This window comes from Diadema setosum, chromosome 5, assembly GCF_964275005.1.
Source record: "Diadema setosum chromosome 5, eeDiaSeto1, whole genome shotgun sequence".
Taxonomy (NCBI): domain Eukaryota; kingdom Metazoa; phylum Echinodermata; class Echinoidea; order Diadematoida; family Diadematidae; genus Diadema; species Diadema setosum.
In genome coordinates, this window is record NC_092689.1 from 14960656 (window position 1) to 14980853 (window position 20198).

Sequence of the window (20198 nt, forward strand, 5' to 3'; positions counted from 1 at the left end):
AAAGACATGCGTTTCTTTACGACGCTTCATTGTAGTTGGTATGTACGTACGAAAACACGTGACTTTTGTTTTGTTTCGTCGCGAATGATGGATCAAAGTTGTTGAAATGAATTGCAATTGAATCGGGCAGCGTGTCAATCTTTTTTGACGTCAATGGTGCTACAGATCGGGTATTGATGGGACTGAAAGGAGGATGTATATTATATGCGGGTAGCTGGTATTATTTCACATTCCGATTTTGTGGAGGGACAACGTCGCCTACAGACCTAGTAGTGATTATTATTGAGGGTTACTTCCTTTGGCTTGAACGTGAAGTACTCTACCGTGGCGAGGTACTTCGTGCGCACTTATTGTGACAATATCGATTCCTAGCTCTTCCAAAGTCGGGAAAAAATTAAAACTTACAGAAATCCCACTTCAGCCAGCAGATCCGTGTCTAATGAGTTCCTGTGTGGTCTATTGGAATAGGAAGAACACATCATGGAATTATACTTCTTGTGCGATTTGCGGTATGTATTGATGTCGACGGTGGCCGTACTGTTTACATCGTGCCTGGTGTCTGTTCTGGGTGGAAGGAAGAGGAACTATCCGCCCGGGCCGCCCGTCTGGCCGCTGTTGGGGAGTCTCCCTTACCTCGCCAGGTGAGACAAAATTTAATAATTGACTACTCTCAGCATACACCTGTCTCCTCATAGAGGTGGAAGTTTCTCACTAAAATCCGACTCCGATCCAAGCTCATGATTTGTGTTGATTATACTTCCTAGTCACATGCGGAAATTTACTGAAAACATAATACTGTAAGTATCAGTTTCATACATTGTATAACGTTCCCATATGTTATCAATTTCACTTCTCTTCGTCCTACAATCGTCATGTATGTACACTGAAGCATGTTGGTAGGACAGTTCGGTTAAAGTATTAACATATACGACAGTTCGTCTACTTTTGTATGGAGAATAATTGTTTCTTCCTCATGTGGGTCTTGTTGATGCATTGCTATGAATGACGTTTACGAAATCTCGAGTCATTGATACGTAACGTACGACATACCATGCACATCGAATCGTGTATTCTATACATATGCCTAGCTTTAAATCGAGGCGGTGCACAATAACAGGAATGAGACAACCAAACTCGATATTCTGCCTGATTGCCCTCCATGAAAAGGCCACAATGGGTTTGAGCAAGTACCTCCTTGGTTTGAGTAAACAACGTAGCTTGCGTGTGAAGATTCCTTTCCTGAACGAGACCAGTCAATCGTTGATATACTGTACTTCACTCCCGTTAATATTCATTCCCAGCTTCACACTTACTTTGTCACGTCATTCCCATCGTGCCATGGGTATGTGTAGCAACGAAGGCGATAATGTCTTATCGTTTTGGGCAAAGTGCTTTTCTTTTGCTGTAAAGAAAAAAAGCACAAGAATAGGTAGATGAATAAAATAACACAGATAATGTGATAAAAATGAATGATAACGATAATACCATCATGATAGAAAGTATATATAGTGAATACTTATGTTGTGATGAAATAGAATGGCAATGTTGACAATTGAAATGATGATGATGATGATGATGATGGGGATGATGATGACGATCAATTGAGTGAATAAGTTCATTATTGTTACCGTTGCAATTGCTGTAATCCAAAAATGCCATGATCAGTAAAACCTTGAATGGTAGCAATAACACATCGATGATAAAGATATTAGCCATGACATTATGTACTCGATCTCGGATGCGTCCGGGAAATACAGTATAGGCCCTATTATTATATACTAATAGTACAAAGATTTATGAGATATTGCACGCTTTCTAAACCTGATTGTTTTTCAGTTGTATCACTGGAATCTGAATATGTTTGATAGGGTAGTAATATTGATATCTTTCTTTCCCGGTAACCATTCGTTTCCTGGTTCCAGCCAGAGACCAGCTTGTGAAAAGCAGAAACCAAATTCGAAAAAAGCATTGCATTTTGTATAGAAACGGGCGAATCACAATAGCTATTCATTGAACCCTCGGTCACGTAGAATTCATCAAAAGGAAAGGTAATCTCGTCCTTTGTAAACTTGGAAAGCCTGTTGCCATATGTGTACATGGGAAACATTTCATGGTCTATACTATAAATCCACTTACGAAACCAGGTTTATTGCCCGTGACACCGCAAACAACAATGGGTCGTCGAAATGTCATCACATAGTTGGGGGCGGGGGGGGGGGGGGGGGGGGGCTGGCGCCTTCACCTATAGTCAAAGCCAGGAATTTTCTGCGCTACTTCACATGTTACTTGAAAATTTTTTAAGTCAGGTATATGCTAGTTCGTTATTAGCTCATTATTCATATTGGTATAATTTAATGACCTTTCTGTTTTTCTCAGTTGGTTATAGGCACTCGACTCGTTTTCAAAGCGAGTCACGCACGCAACAAAATGATTAATCTTCCGAAGAGTTTTATTAAAACACTTGGGAAAACATCCGTGCCATTTTTCTGAAGTGAGTGCATTAACAAAATAATTTTTATTAATAATGTTGAATATGTTAGGCTTGCTGTCAGGTGGGTAAATAATGAATATATTGGCAATCATCCTTAATATGGCATACATGAATATCATACACCATTCATTGTTGGTACAAATTACCATTTTTCTGCTCATGCGCAAAGTGGGACCTGAATACGAACTGACTTAAATACATACATAACTATGGTGCACAATTATTGCAGTCAAACGCGTGACACCAGATCGGAATCATTACGTAACCATGCGGAAAACTGTAAGAGGTGAGGAAGCGAGGTGAGCTATTGCAATCGTGGAACTTTTATTGGCCATCAGGATATTGTTATGTGAAGTGGAAGTGTAGGTCCTACACTTTACGCGAGCAGCATTTTGTTCTTACGCTCGGAACTTTCAATGACAAAATTTAGCATGGTGATATCTGTATAGCCTAACCAATTAACCATTTAGACTCATTCTTTGCACCATCACGCAATAATCACGTGTAATCAGAATCCCACAGAATCCACTTTATTTTTTTACAGGATTAATGAAAACATAGCACAAAGCGTAAAGTATGAAAAGTATAGTTTTGTCGGCATAGATCATGGACCTACATAGGTCCATGGTATAGATGAACGATTGTCGTGTGACATTGCCTACTCGTATAGGCCTAAATCCTGCAAGGTCATCCACGAACGTAATAGGATTCTTCAGCAATCTCATGGTATCATGTCCTGTTTGCTGGTCTGCAATGACCCGAATATAAAATCTTCCTCCCACGTCTAACTAGTGAACTCTCCCCCCATGGTATCACCGGAAATCGTGAGACCGGTTCTTCCGTCACTGACGTCGCCCAGTTTTTGGCATGATCACGATGAGTTTGGAGGGAGAAACTTTCCTGAATTGCTGAGAAGCGATTGCAATATTCTTCGCTGCATGTCCAACCCCTTGAAAGTTGAAACGGTCACTATAAGCTCCCAACAGATCAAGTCAGATTCATGTTGTTGTTGTGTTTAAAAAACACGCCTGTTGTTTTGTTTGAATATGAAGGGGTTTTTTTTTGTTTTTTTTTGTTTTGTTTATTATAACCATACATGCATATACTGCAGTTTCCCTTCAAGCCTTTTATGTATAAGATCTTTTCCTCATGATTTTATTTACACGAATGATTATTGATCCAGACATTCTTCATGTGAATGTTACTTCATGATATTGTGTCAGATCCTGTGATCAGGGCCCCGTTTTATCAAAAGATAAAATCGATTTTAAATTTCCTTACCACACAGTCTGCCATAGACTTACAGTTGAAATCAACTTTATAATCGATTTTAACTCTTCATAAAACAGGGCTCAGATGATATGACCTCTATGTAGGCCATGAGATCAAAATTAATGTTGACATGATATAAGGACAGAATTCAACTGTCCGTAACTTTGTATACATGTTTGAAGGGGTCGGTGCAATATAGTGCTAACTCACACTTTTGTCAAAATTGAGTTACATACATTTTCATAATCCTTATCCTTCACTCTAACCTCCATGAAAATATCATATTTGAATTCAACCAATAAGATGGTAAAAATGCATGCATTCATATTATGTTTTATTAATGTACAATGTATGGACTTTCCAAACTTTCAACAGCGATTATCTCAAAATGACTACTGTGTGGGTTAGCACTATATTGCACCGACCCCTTCATTTATACACTAGTAACTTTTAAACACTTCCGGAAACATCATGACCCTTCTTCTTCATCATCTACAGTACTTCTTTTATTCTCCTCTTTTCTTCTTCTACCTCTACTACGAACTCTATCAATTCCTTGTTCCTTTCCCAATTTTTTCTTCATTGTGATTTCACTTTATTGGACGTCTCTAATGCACAGCTTACGACTGCCGCATTTACAAGTGCTGACAAAACTGGCTGAGGATTACGGAGACATTGTCTATCTCAGAATCTTCGGCTTTGACATAGTCGTTTTGAGCGAGTACAGTGTCATCAAAGAGGCTTTTCATCGGGCCGACTTCTCTGCGCGGCCCGTTCCAGTCTACTCCACCGTCGCTGGTCGCCGAAACTTCGGTAAGGCTGCCAAAAATATCATTCCGTCATTATGACTTGTTAAGAAAATACAGGATTCTGTTACTGATCAGCATCATGGCAACCGAGTAGTCTGTCAGAGTCAGACTTCACAGCCCCTGAATAGCTTAATCTGCTTCACAGGGGGCCGAACAAGCAAACTGAAGTGAAAAAGATTCATCGAGTCATAGGTCGTTGATATAAATCCCAAGTCACATGATAACGATGTAAAGCGACCATTGTATGTGATCGTTATAAGTATCTTACCCTAAAACGACATTTTCATTATCATTTCGCCGCGCGATTTTTTTTCTTTTGACCGCGCTGTTCGCTGACTTTTTACTTTCAAGTCTTGCATATCTCATGACACCGCTTTCGCGAAAATCAGGCATACCGTTACGACGCTGCATCACCGTTTATTGATGCTTGTCAGACCAAAAATGGCTCAAAAACGTGATTTTGTGTACAAAGTCTATGCAAATAGAGTTTTCTCACCTTATTCAAAAAGATATAATCATTTTCACTTTCAACGACTGAAGTCAATTAATCTTAGCATAATTATGCTCAAGATAGGTACTCTATTGTAATAGATTTTGTGGAAAAAACGACAAAACAAAAGGTCGAAAACAAAGAAATACATAAGAAATTCATAAAACAATAGAATACATAAGAAATTGATTTTGATACCAGATTTTTTTTCAAGCACATTGTTAGGAATGCTAGAAAGGATAATATCACCGAAAATTAGGATGCAAGTAGCTTTAATATGCTTTGAGTATGAGCAAAATATATGATTTCACGCATATCAATTGATATAAAAAAAAATGAAAGATTAACTTTTCCTTTCATAATTTGGTAGATTACGCGGCAGGCAATGTATGTGCCAATTTTCATGGCGATTGCCAGGTCAACGGCCGAGATCTAAGGGGGTTGAATCAACCCTCCCCGGCTACAGAACAGCCCAAAAAGCCCGGCATGGTTAGGGTTAAAGCGTTATGTGCAGTCATTTCTTGCTGCCTTGTAATGGACGTATTTCGATAAACGTCTTATTCGGATTATTTCCGTGGGGTAATTCAGAAGACAAGCCCTAACCTCAAGGTTAGGAAACCTCGAGTTTAAACTTCTGCCCCTTTGGCCCGAATTCACGAAGGTGGTACAAATGAAACCATGGTTTAAACCATGGACAAAAACCATGGAGCGCCAAGTGTCGCGTGGAATATGTCGTTACGAAATCAGTCATTTCGTCGATGAAATGATTATTTTGTTACGAAATGACAATATTTTTCAACTAAATGAACATTTCGTCCACAAAATGAAAATTTCGTTAACGAAACGGTCATTTTGTCGACGAAATGAAAAATTTCGTAACGAAATATTCCGTGCGACACTTCGCGCTCCTTGGTTTTTGTCCATGGTTTAAACCATGGTTTTTGTACCACCTTCGTGAATTCGGGCCTTTGAGTTCGTTGATTTTGTGTCCACACGGACGGTGCTTAACTGCGAGTGGGGACCCCCCACCGGCGACTCGTGGTTAGAGCGCTAACCGTGAGATACCTAACCTCGAGGATAGCTAACTACGAGTGCGTCTACACGGTCCCTAACTACGAGCTTAACTTCGAGGTTAAGGCTTGTCGTCTGAACGTAACTTCTGTAATTCTGCAATGTGATAACCCCGCAAACCTCCAGATATGCTGACGAGAGATCATTAATCGTCTGGTGCAGGTTTGGTGACTTCCTCGGGCGAAGTCTCTCGCGAGCAGCGGCAGATCGCCCATTCCTTCTTCCGCACGTTTGGGGTCGGCAAGACGAGGTTCGAGGAAGACATCAGAGCAGAAACGTCACACCTGTTGGAGGAGTTTCAACGAACAGAGGTAATAATATGGTACCCACTTCAAATTGCTTCCATTATCAATAATAATGCGCCAAGATACAATTGTATATATTCAAACACACGAACATAGGGCCTATACTCTCCTGTCAAATCTAAATACTTTCTTGAAGTGTATATGGGTACCAGAAGTTCCCTCTTGAATTTTAAATGAGAAATTTCTACAAAATTACTTCAAAAGCATCTGAAATAGTTGGTTGATTTGTTTTTCTTATACATTCAAATGAATAGCTGAATGTGATATTAGGCCCTATGTATAGGTCAAATGAAAAATCTTTACTGACAGAAATATGCTATTCACTTCAACCATTTGTATTTTTAGTGCCCTTTGGCCCGAATTCACGGGGCGCCAAGTGTCGCATATTATAGCCCATTTCGTTACGAAATCAGTCATTTCGTCGACGAAATATATGAAATAGGCCATGCGACACTTGGCGCCCCATACAAAACTACGGTCTTTGTCCATGGTTTAAACAACGGACAAAGATTGTACCAACTTCGTGAATTCGGGTATTTGAGTCTGTTAGGTTACTGTCACACACACACACAAAAAAAACTAGAGATTGTAATTTGTCATCACTGACAAATTAAGGTGATCCGATTTTTTTTTTTTAATCAATGATTCGAGTCCTGATAGTGCAAAGTCTCAGCTACAACATATGAAAATCTGAGAGAAATTCACCGAAGCATAAGTAAGATAGTGCTCGATAAAGAGAGTCATGTCAATTTTCACATCTAAAAAAATTCCCTCCCATAGAGATAACAGTCATAGCGAAGATAGAAAAAGAAGTACATATGACCTTTGACCCCACTTTGCACAGACAAGATGGCATCTGAGCAAAAAGTGGTTATTTTATGAAATGATCCCTGTAACATGGTCTTTACGTGTGCAAAATATGGGAAAGATAAGACATGTATTCACCAAGATACAGGATGAAACATCTATGACCTTTGACCCTAATTTACATACCCAAGATGGCGTCTGATCAAGTAGTTGTTATTTTATGAAATAATGTTCGTGACATGAACTAAACATGTGCAAAATAATTATGGTGGTGATAGGGTATGTTTTTCTTGAGTTATTGTACATAAAGTTGTAAAAAGAAAGAAATATTACAATACATCGAAGATAAGCTTTAATTTCAACCAAGTTTTTTCACGTGATCCCGACAACGTATGAAAAAATGAAGGGCACACTACCGATAGGCCTACGTCTCAGCTACAACATATTAAAATCTTAGAGAAATTCACCGAAGCATAAGTGAGATAGTGCTCGATAAAGATAGTCATGTCAATTTTCATTTCCATAAGAATTGCACTCCCATAGAGATTACACGTAAACTGGTCAAATTTGACAGGGTTACCTTCAATCCATTTTTTCGAGGTGATGTCGTCATCTAATCAAATTTGTGTAATACATTTATGAAAGAACATTTCATAAGCTACAACATATTGAAATTTAGGTCAAAATTGGGAAAGGATAAGTGAGATACGCTCGAGTAAACTTGAAATTTGATGACATCATTTTGAAAATTTACTTTTTTAACTTTATCTAGAAATTTGATATCTTTTAATCACTTTGTCAGCATAGCCAGCCCATGAAATGACATGTACAACTCATCAGCTTTCAGTATATGTCAAGAAAATGGGGGGTCACCGTCCATCCTGACGAGTAAAATCCGATTTAAAATTTGCGGTTTTTTGGCATAGTTGCACTGTGTATCCCCATTGACGCACGCGCGGAATTTTGAATTTGACGGGCCTGTATGACGTCATATTGAATCGGATCGACTTGAAACTTGGTAGAAATATTCCTTGACATTTCGGACATCCGATCCGTGTGAAAAAATTGAAAATTTCGATTTCATATTAGCTGTGCTTGCGAACATGTGCGCGCGCGTACGCGTCCGTCCAATTTTTTTAATTTTTCAAAAAATGCTCCAAATGGTCTGAAACGTGTGCAAAAAAATTTTGAGCTCGATTTGAGCATACAAATATTTCAACGCGCGCGTACGCGCGCGTTTTGAGATAAAAATGAATTTTGAGAATATGAGTAGAATTCGCTTGACTTGAAATATATGTGACGTAAATTTCATTGAAATATTCCATTCCATTAATGAGATATGCATGAAAATGTGTTTTCATATAATGACGTCATAGTTACGTCATGGTCTACTGATCACTGTGATGTTACTTGCGCTGTCGTCTTTGCGACATGATACATATATGGTATAAGTTTGACATTGAGAGGCAATGCACTTTCTGAGCTAACCTCTGCACAACTTTTGAGGAGAAATAAAGAAACAAAGAAAGAAGAAAGATTCAGTACAGATACAGAAGGTGATCCGAGAGGATACTCGGATCACCTAAAAAAAAAAACTTTGAGTTTTGTTTCTGTAAAAATAAAGAGTTTGGCGAACAATCATCGTTTGTTTGAAAAAGAAAAAGCAAGATAAAAGAATGTCCATGGTATATAAGCAACCCTCAACATTGATGACACTGCGCGAAGATTTACCACAAGACTTCAGTATAGGCTAAGGGAGCAAACCTGTGGAAGTAATTACGGAACTGTATCATAATGAATAAGGAGTGAACGCGTTGCCATAGTAGCATCTAAATGTATGATGGGCTCGTTGCTGCAGTATCACGTCAAAGTGAAAAATAACGAGTTTTCCTATAAGGAGTGCAGTCCATACTCTAACTTATAAATTGTGCAACTTATCATACGGAAATGTATCAGAAGAAAAAGAGTGAACGCGTTGCCATAACATCCACATGTTTGGGCTGAGTGCTGCAGTAACTTGTCGAAGGGGGAAAATGACGATTTTCCGTGCAAGGAGTGCCGTCATGATACTGTGCAAATTGTTACGGAACTGCATATCAGAAGAAATAAAGAGTGAAGGCGTTGCCATAGTAACATCTACATGTTTGAGCTGGCTACAGCTGTAACATGTCGAAGTGAATGTAATCATGACGAGTAAATTTCGAAAGGGGTGCCACCGTTTTAATTTGCGTCACTCGCGGCGTTGGACAGGAACTTGACGAAATCAACTCTCTCTTGGCCGCACCTATAGGAGTTGTCACGAACTAGTTTCGTGATCGCACCTTCGTGATGTTGGGCACGGCTACAGAAAAAAAAAAAAAAAAAAAAAAAAAAAAAACAGACACACGGTAGAGACGACTGCAGGCCAAAATTGGAAATGGAGAGATAGGAGGAGGAGGAGGAGGAGGAGGAGGAGGAGGAGGAGGAGGAGAAGAAGAAGAAGAAGAAGAAGAAGAAGAAGAAGAAGAAGAAGAAGGAGAAGAGAGCGAGAGACGGGGATATATGAAGAGGATGAGAGAAGAAGAAGTAGAAGGAGAAGAAGAAGAAGAAGAGAGAGAGAGCAAGAGATGGGGATATAGGAGGAGGATGAAAGAAGGAGATATAGAGGATGGAAGAGATAAACAAAATGAAAAAGTGTGGGAGAGGGGCAGGCAAAAACATTTATCACATGTATAACATAAAAAAGAGTAACTGAATGACAGAAAAAGAGAGAATGAAACTCATTGTTATTGTCATTGCTGTCAAAGTGCACTGACCGTTGATAATCATCTATCTTGTCACTGACACTGCAGTTTAAGAGGAAGGAGAATACTCGTCATATTGATTATGACGATAAGTCAAATTAACATTTCTAATAGCGAAGTTTTGTGTCTGTCTGACATGCCTTGAGGGTATATACCCCGCAACCCATCGGCGACTGACTATCACAGATAGAGATCCTAACCCTGATACTAACTGCTCATGCGTGGTGTGAAAGTCGTGTATACTGTAGCGTCCATGTTAAGATCGTCAACCTTTGAAACGAATAAGATTATGACCCTATGAAAATAATGAGCTTTGTAGCCTCATTCAGAAAACCAGTTCGTCGCAAAGGACAGCCTCATATCGTTAGATTGGGAAGTTGGACTATTCATTCTTTTGGTGTTGCTAAGAGAGTGACATGTGTTATTGTACATGTATAGGGTTACCCACCTCTTTACATGGTTAATTCCAAGCGACAGAGAAATTTGACAAGGTTATGGCGTACGCTATATACCACCAGCCAAAAAACAATTACAATTACGCAACAGCCTGTTCGACAAACAAAGTCAGTTATTAGGGAATCATTAAATTTCCTGACGTTCAAAATTTCAGAAGATGTAATAACAGAACAGTATACACGACATGACAAAAATGGAACAAACTGCATCTCAACCACGCGTAGAACCAACTGCGTATAGATATATCGCGTAAACTAATGTTGAATGACCTGCATTGAGTTTCCTTTCATGAAGTTTATACAACTTTAATACGAATTAACTGTAGGACGTCAACCCTGTGATATCACGGCAATCAAGACCAGGAAGCAACAATTGGAAACGAACGCGAATTCTTTATCTCATCTCTACAGAAGTACGACAGATAATCTACTTTATAAAGGGCAATCTCTCAATGCAAATCCTTCCTTTGAATCCGTTTGCATTGTGGACATCCCTATTGTCAAAGATGACGTCATCAGTGGCTTTTCCGCTGGTTCACATTCACAGTAAGAGAAGAAAAGAATTTTGGAAAATCCGGACAGATATGAACGATCACTGATAGTATTATGTCCCTGACGACCAAGTAATCTTCTTGTTGGCAGCCTACAAGGCAATGCCTTTTTTGTAACTTATAGACGTATCTACTGCCACTAAGAGTCTCGGCACCCCCACTCCAAATCAGTCTTAATTTGGTCCGGGCAATTCAGTGTGTAATTAAACTTTGGGAGTAAGACAGCTTGTAGACTTCATTGTATAATGGAATGAAATGAATTGTGCATTTTGCTGTGTCGGATGTATCAGATACAGGATGAAGCTATACAACAGTATACATCGCTGCTTCCCTGTTCTTAGATCGCCTCCTCAAAATACTGTAGTGACACTGATACCAAGAATCAGATGCAGTAACCACAGTCAGATTGTAGCAGATACACCTGCAGTCAGAATGATAGAGATGATAATTTGATTTTGCACTGCTTTCATTTCTCAAGTTATAGCTACTAATGTACACAAGAAATAAACATATTATCGCAAAATGGGTTGAGAACCATTTTCAAAATTTTCGATGTCCAGCATTACAGTCAAACATGTCTATAGCGGCCACCCAAGGGAGACGAAAAAAAGTGGCTGTTATTATAGACAGGTGGATGCTACAGACAGGTTACCCAATTTTGTGTGCATTGCCTACATGTACATATATCATCGTTGCAGACATCTATAATACTTACATGTACATGTATGTGCGTAAGTATGCACACGTGTGTTTCATACATTGAACAATGCCGGTGTTTATGAAATATTGTTGCACAGTAGCATGTGTACAGTCGTGAAGAAAGCTGAACACTGTGCTATGACTGATTAGGCGTTTTCACATCAGCCCGATAAAAATCCAAGCTCGAAATATTTTTCGCGATTGCGAATTAAAGCGCTATTTCATTTCTTATTCACATCAGCCCGAAGAGAATTAGTCCGCATTTTTTTTTTCGAGCTAATTCGACAGCTGAGTATGTGCAAACAGCATCAGTAATGTGTGTGCCCTCTCAAAAATTCCTCATGATTTGTGTGCAGTTTGCCTCGATCGATCGGGTCACACAAGCTAAGCATGATGGGATTCATCGCGCTAATTTCTCGAGTCGTTTTCACATCAAATAGCGCGCTACTATCCCGCTATTTCAGAAATTTCCTGAGTTGGAGTCGAGAAATTTTCTCGATCAGAGCGATACAATTAGCGGGCTAATTTGTGTTCACATTATCAAATAGCGCGCTATTTCGCTATCGGGAAAATTTCTCAAGTCAGAAAATAGCGCGCTATTTCGAAACATCGGGCTGATGTGAAAACGCCTATATGCAGCAGTGACGATCACTGCACGTTGCCCAGGAATAACTGGCACGACTACAAAGCAGAAAAACACACTGAATTACTGGCTCGGATACGGCTCCATCGGGTCTGTGGCCGCTATAGACAGGTTAAAATCTACCGCGGGAATCAAAATTTCTGGCCGCTTGCCGCGTTAGACAGGTGGCCGCTATATACACAGGGTCTTTAACAGGGCTTTACTCTAGGGAGATTTTTTTCAATGGCCGCTATAGACAGGTGGCCGCTAAGGCAGGTTTGACTGTATATGCCTATCCTGCACATAAAACCTTTCCAGTGATACCTCACTTGTTGCGAACAAAGAATGTTTGTGAAGGTGTAATCAAAATTATCTCAAATTTTCTCGTCAAATAAAATTCTCTCAAATTGACAAGAATTGAGTTTACTCGTTTTGCCACCAAACTCGTCATGTTATATTGCGAGACAACTGCATCACCAGACATTGATAGTAGATATTGATATTCAATCGCAACCTCCTTGATCGCAACAAATCATACGAATCTCTTGCGAATCTTTGCAACGCGACTGCATGGTGCCTGTACAATTGGTAAGGGTTTTGTTTCCCTTTGTATACCGTCAGTCTCGATGCAATTTAGTTGCCATGGATTCGGGCAAAGAACTGAACATTATTGTCATGATTGAATACTTCAGTTGGCTCGGGTCAGACATGGATGACATTTCAAGCAATCACAATAACCATGTGCGCTCTTTAATAAGAGAACATTTCCTTGTAACTTTTTGTGTAGGAGTGCGATAAATCTGGAGCACGATTACTTCCCCCCCCCCCCCATCAATGTCGATGACGGGATGATACGCAAGAGACCCAGCTAATATGGTGTGTAGTGTGGAATGGGGATGCGTGTGGGTGAAGGTCCAAGGATATGATTCCTAGTATCCTGTATTTGTATTCATGTATACTCTAGATTTTTTTGATTGTGTAGCTTACGTGGAAATATTGTTTATGACTTGCATATTTGTGGGAATAATGTAGAATCAATAGATAGCCTAAATGACTATAGGAGGGTATTTTTTACAAGTTGAAATGCCCTCACATCTGATAATATGTGTCTGTGTGAGTGTGTGTGTCTGTCTGTGTGTGTTTGAGTGGGTGAGCGTGACAGAGAGGGAAAGAGAGGAAGAGAGAGAAGCTTTTAAAGGGGTCATGTAAATATGATATAGGCCCTATACAACGGACAAAAGTAGCTTGAACTCAAGGGTAAATTGCTAAAAAATGATATCTGGCAAATCCGAGGGAAATGATAGTAGGAAACGCGTGCAGCCTTGTGGGGAAAACATCGTTGTTTTTAGACCTGGAATTAAATGCTATAATAATGTACTTTTGTCTATTTCAGGGCAAGTCATTCAACCCAAAACGAATAGTAAACAACGCAGTGTCAAATATCATCTGCGCAGTAGTCTTCGGTTCCAGACACGAGTACACAGATCCCGATTTCAACGAGCTGCAGGACTCTGTCAACGCAAACCTGAAAATAAGTAAGTTCGTTTCACTCAAACTATAGTGTTTTTAAACACACATGCCCATTCTTCTCTTATTTCTACTTTTCCCCACTTCATGTATCAGAGTTGGGACAGCCGTCATATTTACTGATTCGACAGAGAATGAGAAAAACAGAAGAAAACTACAATATCGTTAATTAATCTCCAAGGTTAGATAGCATGCATGTGACCAAATGCAAATATAATATAGGCAGACATCTTTCGTGCCGTGTGTAACGATGTGTTTATGTGTGTGTGCGTGTGTATTATGGGGTGGGGTACTTTGTCACAATAGTTATGGTCGTGACGTCTCTTGCTCTACAATCTAATATAGTTTGAAAGATACAAAGAAGATCTTTGACGAATTTTGTCAAGTTAATACCATGTTTCATATATATCTTATGTCATGGTGTGTATAGTAATCAATACAAAATACAAAAATATCCGAACTATCCTGCATGCACATCTTTTTTTTTTTTTTTTTTTAATTGGAATCTAAAAACTATAGGACTACCAGGTTACAAAACCAGGAAGCGATATAATCTTTCAATGCAACACTATTCATTTGGAGTCACCGGCTTTCAAATCGTAACTATTCTGTCCAGATTATCATGCATTTCGCTGGTAACTTTCCACACTCTGTATTCACTGCGTTGATTGTTTTTATTTCTTTTTGTTGTTTGTTGTGAAAATGAAAATAAAACTGAAAGAAGATAATTCTTTTACAAAAGCATTTCGTGACTATGATAATAAAGATATTGTTTAGTCAAACCGAAAGCCTTTAGTACTGTGGAAACTCAGCATTTATTTTGTAGAATTTACCAAGTGGCAAGAATTGATTCTTTCTTTACATCCCGCAAACAACTTTCCTTATCGAATGTAAGATTTAAGTCAGACTTTAAAGGGACTGTACAGTACTGGTTGAGGTGGGGATTCATGTTTTGAACATTCCTAAGTGAGATTATGAGAAACCTCTTATGAAATATGAAAGAGCATGTAATTTTAAGAAGGATTCAACGTTTATAAACGTTTATTTGAAAATTGGTTTTCAAATGGCTGAAATATCCAAAAAAAAAAAGTGATAATAATATTAAAAGGCGACAGGCCACCCTTTTATTAGGATCTCTTTGTTTCACCTTGTTTTTGGATATCTCAGCCATTTCAAAATCGATTTTCATCAAATAAACTTTTGATACCCATTAGAATTGCATGCTCTTTGACATCTCATAGAGTGGTTTCTGAATATCTCACAAAAAAAGCTAAATCCTCACCTCAATCAGAACTGTACACACCCTTTAAGACAATGAAACGACACGCTTTTTGGCAGGTCAATCGGGTGGGCTGTTCTTCTTTCTGGAGAAGCTCGCTCGGATCCCTCGGACTCCTGGCTACCAAATTCGACAGAATGTGTCCCGCATCATCGCCCAGCTCCGAAAGTTGTTGGCTGATCACCGCAAGGACCACATCCCGAACAACCCACGTGACATGATCGATATGTATATCGATAAAATCACCGAAAATGAAAAGGTACTGCATACTTATCTAGTAAAAAGACAAGTGACAAATTTGTATATGTCCAGGGACACAGCAATTGCTATACAGGTAAAGTTTTTACGCTATTCATTGCAATCACGAACTAAGCAAATGGTGATATAATCGTTTGTCATCGCTCTGAAAAACGTTTCATCTCATAGGCCATTGATGGGAATCAAAACTAGAAATTGTCTCACAAAAAGTAACCAGCAATAACAATCGATCGATCGATTAATTGTGCCTTGCGTGGTAATAAGCCATCCAGAAATAACCAGTGTATCGACCATGACCAGGAAATATCTACAGAGGAAAAAAGTGGAAGGAATTAACCTTGGAGAAGTTCCGCCTCTGAACCATCGGCGTATCAATATACAATGGCTAGACTCCGAGCAGGGCCGCTATTTCTCGCTCCCTTCCGCCAAACTCAGCCAGCCATTCTTTCCTTCATTTTTCTCACCCTGCTTCCCTTTTGAAACACGCTGCAGTGCCAATTAAGCACTTTTGCGTGCTTGTAATATATGGTACGCGAATCGAGGCACCCGGATGATTTCCCCCCTTTTATTTATTTATTTATTTATTTTTTTTTAACCGCGAAGCGCTGGCGTAGCGGAAAGTATACAAACTCCGAACTTTGCGAAAATTAAAAGAACTACTTTTTTTTTTCTCAACATTTCCTCTTTGCTTTTCCTCGATTCCATTACCAATTTACCATATTATCTTTTTTCGGTTCTTTCCCTTTCTGTGTACATGTACTCTCTGAAAAAAAAAATCGAGTGAAAATGTTCACTCTTGAAGAGTGAATAACAGAAAAGAGAGAATTTTAGAGTGAAATTGGAGTGGATTTTGAGTGAAAATGTTCACTTTCACTCATCTTAGAGTTTCCTCAGGGATCACTCCAAAATGAGTAAAAGTAAACATTGTCACTCAAAATTCATTCCAATTTCACTCTAAATTCACTCTTTTTTGTTATTCACTCCTGAAGGAGTGAATATTTTCGCTCGACTTTTTTACAGAGTATAGGCTCCTATACATAATATACATACATATCATGATAATCATGCGTATTGTTCTACTTTTCCTTTAACAAGAATGGAAACAGCCTGTCTTACGACGAGACCAACTTACTCTTCACTCTGGCCGACATCTTCAGCGGTGGCACCGAGACCACGACCACGGTGCTTCGCTGGCTGCTGCTCTTTATGGTCGCCCATCCTGACGTCCAGAAGAAAGTCCAGGCCGAAGTCGACAGCGTCGTTGGGCGCGAAAGGTTAGAAAAAAAACCCCCAAACAAACAAACACTGGACACCTCTTTACACTCTAAAAACGCAAATGTTGAATCAACATTTAAAAGGGCCGAGGAGTGACAGCATTTTTTGAAGTGTTGCATCCAACTTTTAAAATAACATTTTAAATGTTGAATCTAGCAGGAAAACCAACACTTTGAAAATGTTGTCACTCCTCGGCCCTTTTAAATGCTAATTCAACATTTGTGTTTTCAGAGTGTAGAGTGACGTCACATTTTGGAAATCCTAATCAAAACTGTTTCGCTCGGGTCCACAATGGAAAGCGTCACCTTTTTGCGGGTGACTATCGTGATCAGGGAAATTTAATATGAGTGAAGTTCTGTAACCGATAGGGTTGGTGGCGTCGCGTCGCGTTGACTGCCGGAAACCGACCAGTGGTCCAAAGCCCCTCGGTTTCACCTATGGAAAGAGTGGGATCGTGTCGACTTTCAAATAATTTTTCTAGTCCAGACAGATAGTAATAACAATAATAGTAACAGCAACATAATAATGTGAAGAAGAAGAAAAAAGAGAAGATGAAGAAAAAAAAAGAACATGATGAAAAGGAAGATGATGGAACAAAAAAAGAATGAGAGGAAAAAGAAGAATTATGTTGTTATTCCCATTATTTTTCATTTTCGTTATTTTCTGCAGCCACACTCGTGTACTCCTGGTCGGATTCGATTTGTGTGTGTGTGTGTGTGTGTGTGTGTGTGTGTGTGTGTGTGTGTGTTTGTTTGTATTGCTGTGTTCCTGAGCGTTATCAAAACATTAATATATCAAAGAAAAGAAAGTAACATTAACTGTCATGGCAGGATATCCGAGAGAATCCGGAGTACACTGCGTGGTCGTTTCCGCCTTCTATTGCCTTCAAAAGTGATACCAGTCAATCATTAACTATCGTAGGTACCTACGGTCTCGTTATAGCAGCTGCTGCAGGACTTTTTTAATACTGCAGTTAGCTGAATGATAATGATAATATTTATGAATAATTAAAATGTTGAGCGCAGAAATATGTCTATAGGCCTATATTCTATTGCTGCGCTGCAAGAGCCCCTGTGTTGATGCACTGTTCTTATAGGTAAGTATCAAAAGAATATAAAAAACCATAAACCGTTCTATTCAGAGTCGTGACGTATTTAACTCAATTTTAAGCTGTCCACTGTGTCTTCTCCAGGCAAACCACGTTCGCGGACAGGCCTAAACTGCCCTTCACTGAGGCAACCATCCTCGAGGCACAGCGGGCCAGCATTCCCGTACCGCTGGGGGTGCCGCATCGATACACAGGCAAGGGGATGTGCAATTTTCATGGTTACAATATCCCAGAAGGCGCCATCATTCTCGCCAACAACTGGAGAGTATCACGTGACCCTAGGCTGTGGACTGACCCGGAAGACTTCAAACCCGAGCGTTTTCTGGACGTCAACGGCAATTGCGTCAAACCGGATGAGATGATACCGTTTAGCATCGGTACGTATAAAGTCTCTTTTTAAGATTCTGGGATATCTTTTAATTTGATTTTCTTCCCTCTGTAAAAAATGAAATCAAGAAGAGATGATATCCTTGGCATTTAATCATGTTAGTGTCTTAACGACCTAGCATTACAATTGATATTTCATCAAGTTCGGATGATCTTCGTTGTTGAACTATAAAACACTGATTTGTGATACAACGTATAATGTATTAAAGAGTGCGAGTCTGTAAGGCTATGATCTCAGTACCTGACCAAATGTTATCCCCATTTTTCTGATTGTGACTAAACGTTTTTTTTTTCTTTTTTCTTTTTGCGAAAGACAAAATCAGCTTCAGAAATCACATTGTACTGTCTCATTCTTTGTCAGAGTTTAACGAAACTTTCACTTTCTCTGTGTTTTACTCTACTCTTCTTTTTACAGCCAATTTAAACGTCGGGTTTACGATTTCCTTTAACTTCCTTTGTGAAAATGAAAATGAAATGGTTAAGGACCGTTTTCGATCTTTTGTAGACATGAAAATAGATTAATACAAAATGTCAGACTTTGCCAATATTTTTTTCAACATTTGCATCCTTCGCAAATCATTTGCGTGCTCCGAGCAGCCCTGTAATCCCCTTAAGCACCAGTAAGGTATACATGTCCTTTGAAGTACATCAATCTAACCGGGTATTACATACCGTGAATCTAAATCAAACGATCTGCGTATAGAGATAATGCTCGTATGCTTGACTGCAGTCATTTGAATAGTCATGATTCAAAGTTCTCTCCTAAATGTACAGGCAAGAGTTCAGACCGCAATCCTGAACTTCGGAGATAAGCTATAACTTCGAGAATAAGCTCTATGGGGCACCAAATGTAACACGGTCGATTTCGTCGACGAAATGACTGATTTCGAAGAGAAATCGACCGTGCAATACTTGGCGCCCCGTAGAGCTTGTCCTAGAAGTTCGCTTATCCTCGAGGTTATAAGGATCAGCGTCTGAACGTAACTATTGGTGTTTAGAATTAAGTTGAATTTTCGCTTGAGTGCGGTGATCAGAGATGTAGCCTATATGTATAACTGGAACGTTAGTGTTATCTTTCTGTAATCATTCCAACGTTGTTTTTGAAGGTAAGCGGGTTTGTATCGGCGAATCCCTGGCGAAGATGGAGCTATTCATCGTCTTCACTAGCCTTATGCAGCGATTCTCCTTCCAAAAGCCCGATGGCGTATCGTCGTACAGCACGGGTGGAGATCTCGGAGCAGTTTTCGAGCCGGAGCCCTACACGCTTTGTGCGATGCCGCGGGACTAAACCAGGATGGCCCGCTTTTGATTCGCCATCCTATTAAACACAGCGAACGGAGTCGTCTTTAAAGGGACATTCCAGATGATTTTCATAATTTCACATCATGTAGTACATAAATCGACAACTCCATGTATAGATTTGTGGAATTTATTGTGGTTCTTGAGCAGAAAAACAATACTATGAAAAACTTTAAACAGATTACACTGAACGAGGATGATGACATAGGAGGTTCACATATTTCAGAAATGTAGCAGTGTAATTTCATTACAATACCGCTTGCTTGCGAGTTCACCTGTGTATAATCTATGCATGCCTTCTTCTTTTGTTCTGCTTCCACGAGCCCCAACTCATGCATTCTTATGGTGACTCTGCCATGTCATCATCCTGGTTCATTGCAATTTGTTCTAAATTTTGAAAATATTCTTATGCTTCATCCCAATTATCACACATTCTGAAACTCCGTCCTCAGTATAACTAATCTACAGTTGTTCAAATGTAAAAATCTGAAAATCATCCGGAGGTCTCCTTTAATAGTGGCCACTCTCGTGGCAGTCATGGCAGTACAGGGGGTGGGTCTTGAGGGGGGGGGGGGGGGTGGTTAGTGGGGGCGGGGGGGGGAGGACCAAATTAATTTTCCATTTTCTTCTTCTTCTTGAAAACACAAACCATGATCAAATTTTTCATCAAACTTGCCTGCATTGTCACCATGATCACCATGATACTCGGG

At 39.5% G+C, this 20198-nt stretch overlaps 1 protein-coding gene across 1 annotated transcript; it reads left to right on the forward strand.

Moving 5' to 3' along the window:
* Positions 1 to 480: 480 nt before the first annotated feature.
* Positions 481 to 19518, forward strand: LOC140229128 (cytochrome P450 2U1-like). The gene is made up of 8 exons (XM_072309395.1): positions 481 to 641; positions 4383 to 4576; positions 6296 to 6444; positions 13749 to 13890; positions 15221 to 15420; positions 16515 to 16693; positions 17887 to 18179; positions 19296 to 19518. Exons 1-8 carry the CDS (start codon positions 481 to 483, stop codon positions 19475 to 19477), a joined length of 1500 nt encoding a protein of 499 aa, XP_072165496.1. The 3' UTR covers positions 19478 to 19518.
* Positions 19519 to 20198: the final 680 nt, after the last annotated feature.

What these genes read in the sequence shown, in the direction of transcription:
- LOC140229128 (XM_072309395.1), top strand. Translation starts at nt 481, where the DNA reads ATGGAATTATACTTCTTGTGCGATTTGCGGTATGTATTGATGTCGACG. An exon ending in AGGAGTTTCAACGAACAGAG is followed by an intron (nt 6,445 to 13,748) that starts GTAATAATATGG and finishes TGTCTATTTCAG; the next exon opens with GGCAAGTCATTCAACCCAAA. An exon ending in GATGATACCGTTTAGCATCG is followed by an intron (nt 18,180 to 19,295) that starts GTACGTATAAAG and finishes TTGTTTTTGAAG; the next exon opens with GTAAGCGGGTTTGTATCGGC.